This window comes from Gallinula chloropus, assembly GCF_964237585.1.
Source record: "Gallinula chloropus genome assembly, chromosome: 18".
In the NCBI taxonomy this organism is placed as follows: Eukaryota; Metazoa; Chordata; class Aves; order Gruiformes; family Rallidae; genus Gallinula; species Gallinula chloropus.
In genome coordinates this window covers 2,849,215-2,864,674 of record NC_140103.1, presented here as the reverse complement: position 1 = coordinate 2,864,674, position 15,460 = coordinate 2,849,215, and the positions used below count along the sequence as shown (strand labels likewise).

The window sequence follows — 15,460 nt, the reverse complement described above, 5'->3', positions numbered from 1 at the left end:
TGACAACTCTTTCAGTAATTTTTTTTTCCTAATACCTGCTCTGCCCCTGCCCTGGTGCAGCTTGAGGCCATTGCCCCTTGTCCCATCTCCTGTCCCCTGGCTGAAGAGACCATCGCCCACCTCTCTGCAGCCTCCTGGCAGGTCAGTGGAGGTGGGGAGAAGGTCTCCCCTCAGCCTCCTCTTCTCCAGGCTGAACACCCCCAGCTCCCTCAGCTGCTCCTCATAGGATTTGCCCTCCAGCCCCTTCCCCAGCCTGGTTGCCCTTCTCTGGACTCGCTCCAGGACCTCAATGTCCTTCTGATGGTGAGGAGCCCAGAACTGGACCCAGCACTCGAGGTGCAGCCTCACCAATGCCGAGTGCAGGGGCACAGTCACCTCCTTAGACTTTTTGATAGTGTGGCCAGTAGGTCTGGGGAGGTCATTGTGCCCCTGTAGTTACCAGGTCTGTCCCTGACAGGCAGTTAAAGGATTTACAGGAAAAAAAATCCCTCCCCCACCCCCAAATGGGAACAAGACACCGTTTCCATGATAAAACGAGCCTGAAGGCTCAGCCATTCCTCCCCTGCCCTCAGCCAGGGAAGCGTGGTTCGCACGCTCCTCTCGGCACGCTACCTTCGCGGCCCTTCGTGTGCAGCACCACGGTAATTTATCATTACCCAGTCTCCAAATTATTCTAGCGTTGATTAAATTAGTAAATGCAATCACAATCTGAAGCGAGTTAATTGAGAGAATTTATTTGGCCCTGACAGTTTTATGCATGTTTGATTAAGTATTATAAGGTTTGTTTTTGATTTTGCATAATTTAACTTTAAATCCTGCTCTTGGGGGGGGGGGGGATCAACTATTAATGACCAAAATAAACTCTTTTAAGATGCATATATTTATGATTTATTTCTAAATGCAATATCTTCCAGGTTTTTTTTTGTTCTGTTGCCAAAGTGACAAATACATTTAAAGCAATAGTTTGAGCCGCTCAGTTCCCACTATAAATCTTGAGAAATGTGTACAATTCATTAAAAGTTTTGAAAGAAGTACCAGTTAGCATTTATATTGCAACAAGTGACATATAAATGTGTATGTTTGTCTCCGAAGCGTGCCATAAAATACATCAGCGCTAGCTGGCCGCTGTGACTAGTACTAATGGCCCGCTCTCCGGGCTGATGATAAGTTTCATCACAAATCTTCGACGCTGTCAACCCAAAACTGTTCAATCAACAGGAATATGAGTTGTGTCTTTAGTAAAATTAGCACAGGAAAGAAATACAACCCGGAGCGGTGCCGGAGTGTTGTGGGCGGGTTCGCTCGGGGCTGAACCGCAAGGCCTCCTTCAGATCTTGCCTCTCTGAATGTCACAGCTTCAATTCCTGCCTGACCCGAGGGCGGTTTATTTTTTGATGAAGACACACATTCATTTAAGCAGCGAAGGGGTCAAAGTATTTCAGGCAGAAAATGGAATAGTGCCAACTTGACTTTTGTTTGTCATCCTGAGCGAAGAAATTAAAAGGGTCGGCCTTGGTGCTGCGGCTGCTGCGCTGCACCCTTGTACACACGTGTTTAGGCTGTGGGGCAGCTCGGTGGAGCTTTTTTGGGGGCTTGGAATCACAGAATCACAGACTGGTCTGGGTTCGAAGGGACCCCAAGGATCACAGAGCTCCAACCCCCTGCCACAGGCAGGGACACCAACCTCCAGGCCTGGAGCTACACAAGGGTGCCCAGGGCCCATCCAACCTGGCCTTGAACACCCCCAGGGATGGGGCACCCACCCCCTCTCTGGGCAGCCTGTTCCAGCCCCTCACCACTCTCTCTGTGATAAACTTCCCCCTAATATCTCATCTAAACCTTCCTTCCTTTACCTTTAATCCATAAAGAGAGACCTCCAGACCTCCCTTCCCAGGCTGAGGGGTTCCTGCAGGATGCCAGGAGCCCCAGCTTTGCAGCTCTTGCGTTCAGCAGCACCCCTGTAACTCTCCAAGGCAAAACTGGAAAGACAAAGCACCTTCGTAATTTTTGTTTGCTTCATCTGGAATTCCCATCCCTGGGTTGTGGCTTCAGTCCCAGGCAAGGGCGGAGGGAAATAAACAGACCACAGCTCTCCCACTTATCTCAGTCCCCAAACAGACATTCCCAGTTTCATGCTCTTGGGAAAAGGTATCAGCTTCGCATCTCCCCTTCTGCCTCCCACCAGAAGGTATGTGGGAGGCACAGGACCGGCTTGCTAGGAGCACACCACCGCTCACTGCCTTGGCTATCGCTTCCCCCTGATGTACATTGTGTGCCTCAGGCCCCTCACCATATTCTGCAGAATAAAACTGCTCTGCGGGGCTGCAGGTGAACGGGGAGGGACCAGAACAGGATCGGTTGGGATGCTGGAGGGGTTTGGCCTGGTGTCTCAACTCCCCACACAGCGCAGCAGGCCTGGCTCGGTGTGTGCCTCGGGGGGTTATTATTATTGCAGGGGTCTTGGCTGCAGAGCAGTGCCCAGGCAGCAGTGGGGCAGGCGATGAAAGGTTCTGCTCTCTTTCCATCAGGGAAAGCCATTCCCAAGTCAATCTCAGGAGCAGCAGTGTGTGTGGGGGGGGAAGTTTCTCTTCTGCATTTGGCCAAACCGTTTCAGGATCCTTCCCCTCCACCTGTCCGTTCTTTAGGAACCGGTTCGGGTCTTTCTGGCCGCCCCAGGCCCTCTTCCCAGCCAGGGCTCATCCTCTTTTACTGTAGGGCGATGCCCTCCCGGGAGGGCGGGCTCCCCACCCCGCCGCGGTACCCGCTCAGTGTCCCGCCCGGCCCAAGCCTCCAGCGACCCGCAGGCCCCCGCGCCCCGCTCGCGTTGCGGGCAGCGGCGTCCGCGTTTCCCCAGCGAAACCCCCCCGGACAGTCCTGCCCAGACCGCGGGGCGCGTGTGGCGACGAGCCGAGCCGGCCCCGCGATCCCCTCAGCTCCGGCTCACGCCGGTAACGATCTCCCGGTCGCGCTGGCTGCCCCGCCAGCCCGGCCCCACACCGCTAGCCCCGGGGACAGGCCGCGCTCCCCACCGCCCCCCGCTTCCCCACCGCCCCCCGCGTTGCCCGGGCAACGCGGCTCTCTCCCGCTTCCGGCCGGGGCGGCGCGGAGAGATGACGCCATCGTCGCGCGCCTCCGCGGCCGCTCCCCGAGCGCCGTCGTCGCCGCCGCCGCCGCCACCGGCCGGAACCGGAGCGCCGCCGCTCCCCGCACATGCGCGTTGCGGCGCTCGCGCGTAGGCCCGGGCCCTCCATCAGCCCGGGCCCGGGGCGCCTGGCCTGGGCGGCCGCCGCCCGACGAGAGGCCATGGGCAGGACGGTGAGTGCGGGGCGACGCCCCGGCGGCGGGGCCGGGAGGGAAGGCGGCGGCCCGGGCCTCGCCCCGCCGCGGTGGCGGCCTCCGCCCCAGGCCCCTTCGGCGCCGCGGGGTGGGCGGGCGCGCTAGGCCCGGCGGGAGCGGCGGCGGCCGGTCCTCCGCGCCTGGGCCTGGTGCAGCCTGCGGGTACCGGGCCGAGGGCTGGGGACCCCTGCGCCCGGCTGCCCCGCGTCCCCCGGCGCCGCCTCCCGGCGGGGCTCCGCTCTCCCGGGGCAGCCGTGCGCCGGGGGACGCGCGGGGTGTCACTGCCCGCACGGCCGGCGGGGGCTCCGCGCTGGCCGCGCCGCATCTCGGCCTGGCAGGCCGTGGGAAGGCCCGGCGGAGCTTCCTGCAGCTCCTCTCCCCGGCCGGTGCCGTTTCGTTTGGGATCCGGTAGGATGTAGGAGGAGTTGGAGTTTCCCCTCCTTCCGGTGCTCCCCGCTTTCATCCCTCAGCACTAACCTTTATTTGTCATTGGCCCTAACCCTGTTTGGCTCCTTCTGGAGCGCTTTGGGCCCTCTGGTCCTGTCCCCCGTGAGCATCATGGTCTTTCCATCATCCCTCCTCCTCCACAAACTGTGAGTGCCCCGAGCAGCAGCAGCAGCCCTTGCCTGGGATGTGTGGTAGGGGAAGAGACACTGCATGTCAGTGGTTTGCTCATCATACGCTCCATTTTTGAAGGAGAAGGAGTGAAAACAGCCAAGTGAATAGTTACCCAGTTTTTAACCTCTGGCCACCACTGGTGTGATGCTGGGGGTCGTAGCAGCATGGTTAATGTGGAGGTAGCAGGGCCTTAGAGTCACAATGCTTTGCACTGTTGGTGATACCCAGAAGAGACCCACTTGGCTTTCCAGCCTCCCTGCAATGTCCTTTAAAACAGAAAGGCCAACAGTGAAATGCTGTTGAGGACTGGGTGTCCAAACCTCAAGGCATTGTGTGCCAGCACACAGGTCTGGGGGTCTGCTCCTCCACCCTCTGTTGGGAAGACGTTGGCAGTGGGTGCTCTCTGCATCGGGTTTGGTACAGCCTGGGTGAACAGTGGTGGCTCTGGGGGAGGAGAAGGTGATTGACAAGAGCTCCTGGTCTGTGATTTGCCTTTCCTGTCCGTCTGGCACTGAATTCAAGCTGAGTGATTCTTCCCAGCACATATAAGATGCATTATTGGGCATGTGATTCTTTCCTAAAATCTCTATGGGATTAATTGGTGCTTGGGGAGGGCCCTTGAGGTTTGGAACTTCTTAACACAGAAAACGAGCAAACTGAAACTTACTCTCTTGTTTTATCTTTTAGATCAACTCATGTGTAGAGTGTTGTGAGTCTGTGAAGCACCTTAGCAGTTTCTTTCACTCTTCCTAGAAGGCCAGGTGTCACAGGAAAGCTCCACTGTTTTCCTGACAAGCACTAAGGGGCACCCAGAAACGGCAGCGGATTCCCAACCTCCTGCTGGGTGGATGGCAGCACCAGTAAAAATGTAATCCTTCAGAAAGCTTGTTTTGTTCTCACAGCATCCTTCTGCTCGTGGCTCTTCCAGTCTTGATATCTGAGTTTAGATAAAAGGGTGTGAACCTACCAGAGGCTGTTTGTTTCTGTGGTGGGCACAGTGAAATGGGAACAGGCTGCTCATGAGGAGTCTCTGCGGCTGAGCTGTTTGAGGGGTTCTCTTGGATTCATCTGCTGAAGGTTTGCTCAGGATCAAAAGCACTCTTAAACATGGCTCAGACATACAGCCAGTGTGTTGTTTGTCCCCACAGGCTGCAGCTTAGCAGGTTGGGTTTGTGCTCTTGTCCCTCAGGTGTGGTCTTGTTGAGTGCTTTAACAGCATATGCACTGATTTCCCTGTGGCTGCTCATGGCCTCTGAGTAAGGAGCCAGGTAGGAACTGGCTGGGAAAAGGATAAGCTGTGTTATGTGTCCTTGTGAAAGAGGCTGCACAGGGATGGGGAAATGGAATGCTCTGAATCCAGACTATGTGAATTTATCTTGCTAATTCAGTCCTCCAAAAACCTCTCTGCAAACAACCCCTGAGCAGCACACACAGAGCGTGGGGGAAGCCTGCTGGGCTGCACGCTTCAGGCACGGAACTGCCTTGGTTTTGAGTGGTGTTGGTTTAGTCTCTGGCCACTCCATGTCTTACAAAATACATTCTTGTGACACGCTGCTGAGCTGCTCAGGGTTTCCTTCCTACAGACAGGAGATGGTGGCACAGAGGCACCTGAAATTAAGTGTCTTTGGTAACTGAGAACTAGACCTCGATTTCCTAAATTCCTTAATTGGGAATTAACCCTTTTTATTTCTTAGCCCATGATTCATGTAGAGCCACAGATTGCCTGCAGGTACCTGTAATGGCAAAAAGGGGTTGGAACCTAGGGCCCAACAGGTGACTCAGAGCAGTGATTTCCAGTTAGGTGCAATTTGTGGCAGGAAGCAGTGGAGAGACTTACCCAGTGGTGCCCGTTGTATCAGAGAAGGTTTTTGATATCAAACTCCCATTTCCTGCAGTTTCATAATTTACTCTGGGATTAGTTTTGTTTTGCCACAAAGTAAAAACAAAAAATTCTTGGCCTAACTTTGGAATTAGCTTTAACTTTCAGAGTAGTAGGATTTCTGCTGCAACAAAGGAAGATCTGAACCAGATCTGAACGCCTGGGTGTGTGAGGAGGCTGGGGAAGTCCCTGTTGTTTTCTAGCACTATCTGATCAGTGCATTGTCATTTCATAATTCCCGGAATTTGGCACATCATAAGGCTGGGGTGAAGCAGAGAGCAGCTAACAGGCTGCTGCTCATCACTCCTGTGGCAACAATGGGTGTGTGGAAGGATGTTGAGATTATAAATCCTAAACACTCCTGAAGATCAAGATGTTTCACTTATCTCTCTGGGTAGCAGAGGGAGAAATAAACTTGTAGCTGTCTTTGAAAGGCTGCCTTGCACTGAGGGCAGTGACAGTGAGACCAGGAGCCTGGACTGAGCAAGGGGAGGTACATCCTGTAGAGTGTGAAAAACACGATTGTCTCATTGTTTTTGCAGGACCTTCCATTATCTTCAGTTTGTTTATTTGGTGAAACTTGGCCAGGTTTTGAAATGAGAAGAAACTTTACAGTCACTGCTGTGTCTGGGCTGTGGAATTCACTTGCAGAAACACTTGGAGAACTTTGTTGTTGTTGTTCTAAAGAAATATGATCCAATGCAAACACGTACATTAATGTTACTACTTGTATGGATGGACTGTTCCAGGAGCCCTGTTTAATTAAGAAGGACCTGTGAATTAGCCAGGATAATTAATCCCTGTGTAATTAAGAAGGACCTGTGAATTAGCCAGGATAATTCCAGATCAAAGTTCTCCCCTTCCCTGCGCTGTCTCTGTAAGGCTTACAGGGAGGTTGGGGCTGGCACTGCTGTTGCTGCTGGGGAGCTGCTTGGGACCTGCCTAGATGATGATGGAGACATAAATGTGTTTCTCTCTCTCTTCCTGGTGGCCAGAAAGCAAAGCAGAGTTGGTTTCAGCGGAGAAGCTGAGTTTTGCAAAGCAGTTGTAAGTGCGTGCCAAGCTGGAGGGTCTCTGCCGTGCTGCCTGCCCTCCTCCTGGGGCGACTTCAATGTGTTTTCCTTCTCTGCCTTCCTGCAGGTCTCTTCCTTCCTGGAATTTCAGCCCAGAGGTAGCGCTCCCAGGCTGTCGGATCCCTCTCCCGCGGTAACGGATGCCATGTGCTATGTGCCCTGTCACTCCTGCCCTGGGACTCTGTGAGCGCTGGGGTGCCCGATGCCTGTAATCCCCATTCCCCGCCGGGTCCGCTCGTTCCACGGCCCCCACACCACCTGCCTGCACTCGGCCTGTGGCCCGGTGAGGACCACTCACTTGGTGCGCACCAAGTACAACAACTTCGACATCTATCTCAAGTCCCGGTGGATGTATGGATTCATCCGCTTCCTGCTGTACTTCAGCTGCAGCCTCTTTACCTCCATCCTCTGGGTGGCACTCTCTATCTTGTTTTGCCTTCAGTACCTTGGCATCCGGATCTTTCTGCGTTTCCAGTACAAACTCTCCATCATCCTCCTCTTACTGGGGCGAAGGCGGGTAGACTTCAGCCTCATGAATGAACTGCTCATCTATGGGATTCATGTGACCATGCTGCTAGTGGGGGGGCTGGGGTGGTGTTTCATGGTATTTGTGGATATGTAAATAAAACTAAGCGCATGTGGGCTGAGAAGGTGACTTTTCTTCTACCCCAAAATGTGTCAATATCTTATTTTCCTTTTTTTTTTTTTAATATAAATTAATTAATTTATCAGTGCCACTTTTTATTGATAAATCCACATCCTTGTCTCTGCAATTTGTATTATTTTTGTTTTGAGGTGCTGTTTTGATTCTGAAAGTGCAGCACTTTGGGTGGTTTTTAATTTGCACAGTGCCACTTAACAGCCATTTCTTCCAGTCCAGAGGAGCCCAATGTGCAGCTGTGCCCTATTCCTGAGGGCATGAAAAAGGCAGCGATTTACCCAGAGGGCAGAAGCCAGATAACTTTGCACCCTGCACTTTTAATCCATCTTCACCCTTACTCTAAAGATGCTCCTTAATGTCCTGGCCATGTAATACCTGTCCTGTTTCATCAATGTTTTCCTTTCTCTATGTAGTTTACACATTTCCTGCTAAGAATGCAGGGCCCAGCTCAGCAGGGTGCAGGGAGGTTGAGTTGTTTGTCCTGTTCTGTGCTGAGATTTGTGCAAGACGTGCGTTTGACCCACTCTACTGCTCTGTGCACTTTCACATCATTACACAGCTCTGAACAGCTTTGTCCTTTTCAGGGCAGTTAGTGCTGAGTAATTGAGTCTTCTCCTAATAGTACAAATCCACGGGAGCAGAGTTTTGGTACTGTGTGCTCTTGAAACTCCCAGTCACAGCAAATGTGTTACCATTTTGCAGTGATTAACCCATTGTGATGGTCCTTGGTGTTTAAATCTTGGCTCTTGGTTCCACTTTTCTCTGATTAGTTCCAGTTTTCTCACAGAGATCCTTCTGTACAGACTATGGTGAGATGAGGCTGTCTTACCCAGGAGAGACTGAAAGCAGAGTGCAGTCTGGAAGGGTGATAATTGTTCTCAGGGATGAAGGAGAGCATTCTCTCTCCTGCCTCTGCAGCAGTGAGAGTGGAGGGCTTTGCTAACAGCTCAAGGAGGAGTTAAGCTCAGTTTTGCTGGTCTTGATTTAAGATCTCAGACTGTTCCCCTGCAGTCAGTGAAGAAACAGTTTGTTGAGTCCAGAAGCTGGCTTAAAGCCTGGTTTTATTCTGCTTTTGTTGGACTTCTCTTATAATGGAGTGTTGCTGTTTTCCTCGTGGTTTTTTAAACCAAGTTGGTAAAAATCATGGGCACCCTTTTTATTCCTCTGCTGAAATCACTGGAGGTGATTGTAACAGAATAAGCAAGGCTGGAAATACGTGGCTGTTCTTTTATGATCTCTTTGGTCTTGAGATAGGGATGGGGCTGAGAACAAAGCCAATCTGCACACAGGGAAGCAGACTTCGGATTGCAGCCCGTGAGTATGGCAGTCCTGCTGACATACTTTGATTTGTAGCTTTATAGATGCAAAATAGCCAAGCTTCTGTCCCAAGCTAAAGCAAACCCACAAATTATCTCATTATCAAGTGTTACAGATAATGCAGCCTGAGCACTCAGAGCTGAATAAATAATGGGCCACGGTGGTGTGAACTTTAGATTAGCCCCGGGAGAGCCAAAGGCTGTTTCTGCAGGAAAGATGTTGTGTCAGCATATGTCACACAAACTGGGGTCTGGAAGTTTCCTCCCAGCTGTGGAGCTCCCCAGAGCTTTGTTCAGGGATTGCTCTCTGGACCTCAGAGCCTCAGTGTCCTGCAGGTCTGAGTTACAGCTTGCTGGAGGGAATTCCCAGTGATTCCTAGCCCAGTTCCTTCCTCACCAGTGCAGCTGTCAGCCTGGGGCATGGCAGTGTTGGTGTGCAGGGTGTGGGGCTCCTGGGGTGGCCAGGCTGAAGGATTTCTGCAGCAAATACCTTACAGATGGGCAGGGAACAGCCCTGGTGTGAGCAGAGGGATGGCAGGACCCCATCGAGGCACAGCTGGGAGCAGCTCTCCTTCACCCTTTGCAGCGTGGAGCCTGGTGGGAGGTTGGATGGTAGGGCTTTTTTCACCCTGAAGTGGCTGTATTTCAGTGCTCATCAGAATGAGGAGTGAAAGGGTGACTTGTGGTACATGTGGGTGCTGCTGCACTCCCCACCTGTGCCTGCTTCAGCTGGAGGGTGCTCTGTGTGACAGATACTCTGCTGCTTGACCAACCTGTGCTAGTTTGGTTCAGGCTCCCAAGGACAGAAAGGTCTAGGCTGTGACAGGGTCATGAACTTCTGGGTTCCAACCTGTTGTTTGAACCCCCCAGGAGCAGGGTGACACGGTGAGCTTTGATGTATGTGAGCCTGGAAACCGGAACACCGATCATGCGATTAACACATGAATAGCAGGTGGTTCTTCCAGCACTAATTTAGTGAAGGAACAAAGGAGCTTGTGGGAACAGGGAGTCTCCTACTTACCTTTTCCATCCCACGTAATTTGACTGTGAGCCAGCCCCTTCACTCCACGGATATGACAGCCTGATGAGCTTTCCCTGAGCTGGCTGTGTGGCAGTGATCTCCCCTTGAGTTGGGATGACTCCCAAGGTTCCTCCTCAAGGCTGAGAGGTCCTTTCCCAGCTGCACATCTTCGGTAAGTGACTGGTACTGCTCGTAACCTCGTGTCGCAGGGCACTGAGGTGGTGTGCAGGCAACTTTGAATCATGATGATACCCTCTGCAGTGAGGAGTAGACTGAACCTTGCCATTGGACTTTGTTAAGCCTGGCTTTTACAACATCTCACTTCAGTAAAACCCCTTTTGCTACCTTTGGTTCTCTAAGCAGGCCAAATCGACTCCGCGACACTCCTGCAGCAGCAGTTCAACAAACAAGGGCTCCTGCCTGGCAGTTCATTGCTTTACTGCCCAGACTCCCCAGCAGCCCTCTGCTTCCAGCTTCAATACCAAGGAAAAGGTACATGTCCTTATCAAATCACAAAAAAGGCATGTTTGCCAAATGTCCAAATGCTCCTCAAGAGGGACCTCAGGGCTGGGTTGCTTAGGAGACAGTGGGAAGTGATTCCCTGCTCTTCCTTTCCAAAGGCAGTCAAATATCTGCTGCCAGAACACCAAGACAGGCACCCCCCCACCCCCCCCAGATGCAAAGGAACCCTCAACAGCACCATGGACATCAGATTCCTCATCTTCTTGGTCATTCCCAGCCCTTGGACACCTGGCAGCGCTGGGGTGGTGTGATCCTACCAGGGTGGTGGGGAGGGTGAGGTCCCTCTGAAATCATGCTGGCAAGGAAGAGGAATTAATTTTCAAATTATTTGTTTTAGGTAATAATTGGAACATTTTTAGATCTCCACGAGTGGAACAGGATTTGGCACCTTTATGGCACTTTCCCTCTTCAAAGCATTTTCCAACTGGAGCCAATTAAACCTCGCAGCACCCCCAGGAGATTGCAGAAGAAGTGAGATCTTGGTAATGGTTCAGAATTTAAATTCAGTGTTTTTTAAATCTGAGATTTTTTTCCCCAAAGCTTTTAGGATTACTTTGCCAAAACAGGGTGGGTTTTTTTCCTCAGGGAGCTGAGATTCTAAAAATTTCTTACAAACCTGAGGAGAGACAAACCCCAACTGAGAGAGGGGCAGAATAAATACAGATATGCAAGGAATAAGATAGTGGTTCCCCCTCCCAATTTAGTTTAATTGAAAAAACATGTGTTTTAATGAAGGGGAGGGTGTAGAATACAACAAATAAGGAAACAGGAGGTTGAGCTTTCTGCTTTTTGGGTGTCAAGTGGCTTATAATGATAGTTGCCAGAAATACTTCATGTTGAGCAGGTACTTGCAAACTGCCCCACTAGGGAAGTTCATGTTTATTTGGATTTATTTGATTTTTTTTTTACTCTTTCCAAATTAATTGATGCTGAGAGGGATGGATCAGGCCCCAAAATGTGTGAAGACTTCCCTGCTTGCTACGTAGGTGGCTGTAACTCTCAAATCTCTTTGAGGTTTTCCTTTCAGCATTCCTTCATGCCAATTCCATCCTGAGCAGCTGGTTTGTTCCCTGGTTTTTAATTTCCCTGTTTGGGCTTTAAATATTGCAGTGCTCCTTGTTGGGTTAGAAATGGCCTTGAGAGTGATTAGGGAAAACACTAGAAATACTGATTTGGGAGAGGGTGTCCATCCCAGACCCACCCCAACCCCTATGGAGAAGTTCTGCTGTGAGTCCTTCTGACTCTGGAGTTTTCCATGTGTTATGGCAACAGAGAGGCCATATGATCCCATATGATGGGATGTGTGGTGACAAACCTGCCTTGGCCTGTTGTTCAGCCTGAGAATGTATGAAGGAGACTGAAGTGTTGGAGTTTCACCTTGTTACTTCTTCAGAACATGACACCAGCTGGTGTTTTGGTGCTGTTAAATTCTGTATGAAACATGCCTCCTACATTAAACTTAGTGTTTTTTAACATGTTGGTGGATTGATTGCTTTGAAGAAAAAGGAAGAATGTTGTCATACAGTGCTGGTAGTGTTCTGGTGTGGGGATGTCCTTCCTCATCCTCTGCTTGCAACGGGGCAAACAGTCACAGCAAGTCCATGGGAGGGGAGAATCAGCCCCATGGTGGTTGTGCCTCGCTGAGTTGGGTAAAAAGCCTCTTTTAAACTCTTTGAAGGGTCAATCGATCAGTAGTGACTTCTGAGGAGAGGCAGGAGTAGAGCACAGCCTTGTAGCTCCTGGGCTCAGGCTTGAAGCAGAGGGTATGGCCCACCATGGGCATCTGAGGGGGTCGAAGGAGCTGCCACTTTGTGCTGGGGTGCAGTTAATGGCTAGAAGGTGCTGGCCTTCCTCCTTTCCTGGCATGGAGCTGAGCTCACAGCACAGAGCTGCCTGGCTTCAGCTGTGATGATTCCTATGGGAATAAAGAGGAATATTCCTTCTGTGATGGACTCTAATTCCTACTGTTCTTACACAAAAAGTGCTGCAGTGATGTGCAGCAGCACAAAGCCCTAAAACAGATGCTGGACAGGGCTTGCTCTCCAGTGACTGGGAAGGATGGAGCCAGTGGAGGCAGAGGCACTGAGAGGACCAGTGCAGAGCGAGTTGGAGGTGAATTGGGTAAATATTTGTGTGGATAGAGCAGCCCACATCCCCATGCATGGATGAGATGCTCCTTTCTGTTACCCCAGCTTAGTCGCTGCAGAGTCACCTTGGAGGACGTGAGAGAAAAGGGAAGGAAGTTTCCAGAAGAGGGAATGATGTGAACCAGGGTGGATCTATTTTCACTTTCACTATTACATAGAAAACCCTGAACAGAGCTCGGAAATGTGGCTGGTGCCATTAGCACAATGTCAGCTGGGAGAGCTGGTTGGGTGCTGTGGAGTATCGGACTCGGTGACAGTTACAGGCTCAGGAATGAACTACATGAAGGTGCATTTTCTATTATTAATGTTATTTTTAAATACATCTCTTGAGCCTTTGCCATCTCCTAGGCAGGAACTTGTTTGCTCAGTTCCTAGAGAGAGAGCTGCTACCCTGGGCACCTCGTGGTGCAGCTGGCCCAGGCTGGAAAGACGGATGACCGAGGGCTCCCCAGGGAACAGGCTCCGGGTTCCTCAACGGCCGGCGCTGTGCCGTGCCAGCAAACTCTGCTTGCTCCCAGGGAGTGTGCTCCAAAAGCAGAGCCTTCTGCTTATCCCTGCACAGCTCCAGGATCAGAATTGCCATGCCCCATAAAATCAGGCTAGGGGACAGATTCTGACCCCAACTCCAGCTGTAAATCTCAAAGAGGCACTGGGAATGCACTGGAGGAGAGACCAGCCCTTAACTGGCTGAGAGCTCGCTGTAATTCTTCCCAGGCAGCCCATCAGCTGCTGATTTTGTTTCTCTCCCTCCTGGGAAGGTAGGAGACAGCATTTACTACCAGTTGTGGAAAATAGCATGACACGTTTATGTTCAGGAATGGCTTTGGCTATTCAGGAGCCTTGAGCACACGGAGCATGCTGTTCCAGTGCAGATGCTGCTGGAAAATATGAAGCCTTGTTATCTTTCTGTGTTCTTATTTGGCCAAATTTCCATAGCTCCTGGACAGCTCAGCTGCAGGGAGAAAAAAAAAAACAACCCAACAAACCCTCTCATTTCTTCACCTGCCAACTCTCTGCACTAATTTTGTCTTCCTGCTTCAAAGCAGCCATCGTGCCCAGAAAGTGTCAGTTCAAAGTGGAGCTCTGTCCAGTAATGAGCCCGTGAAAACTGTTTAGTGTGAGATCTTCCTGTGCAGCTATCAAAGCTCTGCTGAGGTGAGAGCAGAGCTCAGCTGTCTGGTCTGATCCGAGCTCTGAGCTCATGAGCCTTCAAATCAGGAATCACAGAATCACAGGGGTTGGAAGGGACCTCCAGAGCCCATCGAATCCAACCCCCTGCCAAAGCAGGGTCCCTAGGACAGGGTGCACAGGGCGGTGTCCAGACAGGTTTTGAATCTCTCCAGAGAAGGAGACTCCACACCCCCTGGGCAGCCTGTCCCAGGGGTCCCTCACCCTCACTGGGAAGAAGTTCTTCCCCAGATTGGTGTGGAACTCCCTGTGCTCCAACTTGAGGCCATCGCCCCTTGTCCTGTCCCCACAGACACTGAGAAGAGGCTGCCCATGTCCCCCTGGGTCCCACACTTGAGATGTTTATAAACATTAATAAGATCCCCTCTCAGTCTCTTTTCTCCAGGCTGAACAGCCCCAGCTCTCTCAGCCTTTCCTCACAGGGGAGATGCTCCAGGCCCTTCATCATCTTTGCAGCCTCCTCTGGAGTCTCTCCAGATCCCTTTTCTATACCAGGGAGCCCAGAACTGGACACAACACTCCAGGTGGGGCCTGACCAGGGCAGAGCAGAGGGGGAGGATCCCTTCCTTTGACCTGCTGGCCACGCTTCTTTTGATGCACAAAGACTGTGTGCACTGTGCTTCTGATTTACTTTAGGAATAGCTTGAAGTTACCCACCATGAAAGGAGCATCCCTGCGTCTCGTGCCACCTTCTCAAGCAAGAACTTCATCTACCAGGGAAAAGAAGGAAAGAAAGAAAGAGTCAATGTAACTCTCACAGGGGCTGTGTGCTGATGCACATCAGCTTTTGGAGAGCCTCTTCCTGCTCTGACCTCCACCCCACACGCTGCTGGCTGCAGGGACCATGCTCACAACGCCTGTGATGTTCCCCCAGCTGGGTAAGTGTGTGAAAGGGAGCTGCTCCTCCACACTGGCTCCTCTCCTGCCAGCGCTCAGCCATGTGACAGAGCCTGGAAGGGCCGTGTCCTGACCTTGGATGCTCAGGACTGTAGTAAATCAGAGTCTCTAATACATCCACAAGCCAACTTTCCCCTCCATGGAAAATACTGTATGTAACACCAAGAGACAAATTCCAAAGTCCTTAGCTGGTTCTTTTTTATTAAAAAAAAAAAGTAAAAACCACCCTCCCCTTGGCCCTGGTGAGAGTTTTGCCTGACTAAGGACGTCAAGATTATGCATGCTAATTAAATGAACCACCCATCCCTTCAGAGCCTGCTCTCTGCTGGGAATTCCCTTCTGAGTAACTTGCTCCCAGTGAGGAAAGGAGTTGCATGAAAAATTTCCCAGATGGTGAATCCGTTAGAGAAAAATCACAATCTGTTTGTGGCTTTTTCAAACAAAAAAAAAGAGCACAGGAGACGCTGTGGAATAAATTTGTTGTTGCAAACCATTTGCTCAGTAATGGAGAGAATTTAGATGGGCAAAGAGCGCTGGGTTTTTTTCAGAGGAGCCTTATCTTTGTGCCTCTAAAAATGAGCAATGGCTTGAAGAAGAAATCACAGCGCTGGGTGTTTTAAAAGCCTGGTGTGGTTACTTTAATGATGCCTGTTTGTTTATTCTGACATCAAGGGTGTCTGAAGCTGCTGGGGGACGGTGGCCTTGGCCATGCAAACCTCAGAAGGAACAATTGCTGCTGTGTGCTGTGCCTGGCTTTGTGTACCCACATAAAGGAGCCGTTTCATGCAGAGCCGCTGCGTCC

General features: G+C 51.3%; 1 protein-coding gene across 2 annotated transcripts; it reads left to right on the top strand.

Annotated features, from left to right (window-relative positions):
• Positions 1 to 3,146: 3,146 nt before the first annotated feature.
• On the top strand, positions 3,147 to 7,669 carry TMEM250 (transmembrane protein 250). 2 transcript variants are annotated; one of them, XM_084272677.1, is made up of 3 exons: positions 3,147 to 3,315; positions 4,642 to 4,822; positions 6,974 to 7,669. In XM_084272677.1, exon 3 carries the CDS (start codon positions 7,109 to 7,111, stop codon positions 7,526 to 7,528), a length of 420 nt encoding a protein of 139 aa, XP_084128803.1. In that variant the 5' UTR covers positions 3,147 to 3,315; positions 4,642 to 4,822; positions 6,974 to 7,108; the 3' UTR covers positions 7,529 to 7,669. The 2 variants fall into 2 exon arrangements, with proteins under 2 accessions (XP_084128803.1, XP_084128804.1); XM_084272678.1 differs by lacking the exon at positions 4,642 to 4,822.
• Positions 7,670 to 15,460: the final 7,791 nt, after the last annotated feature.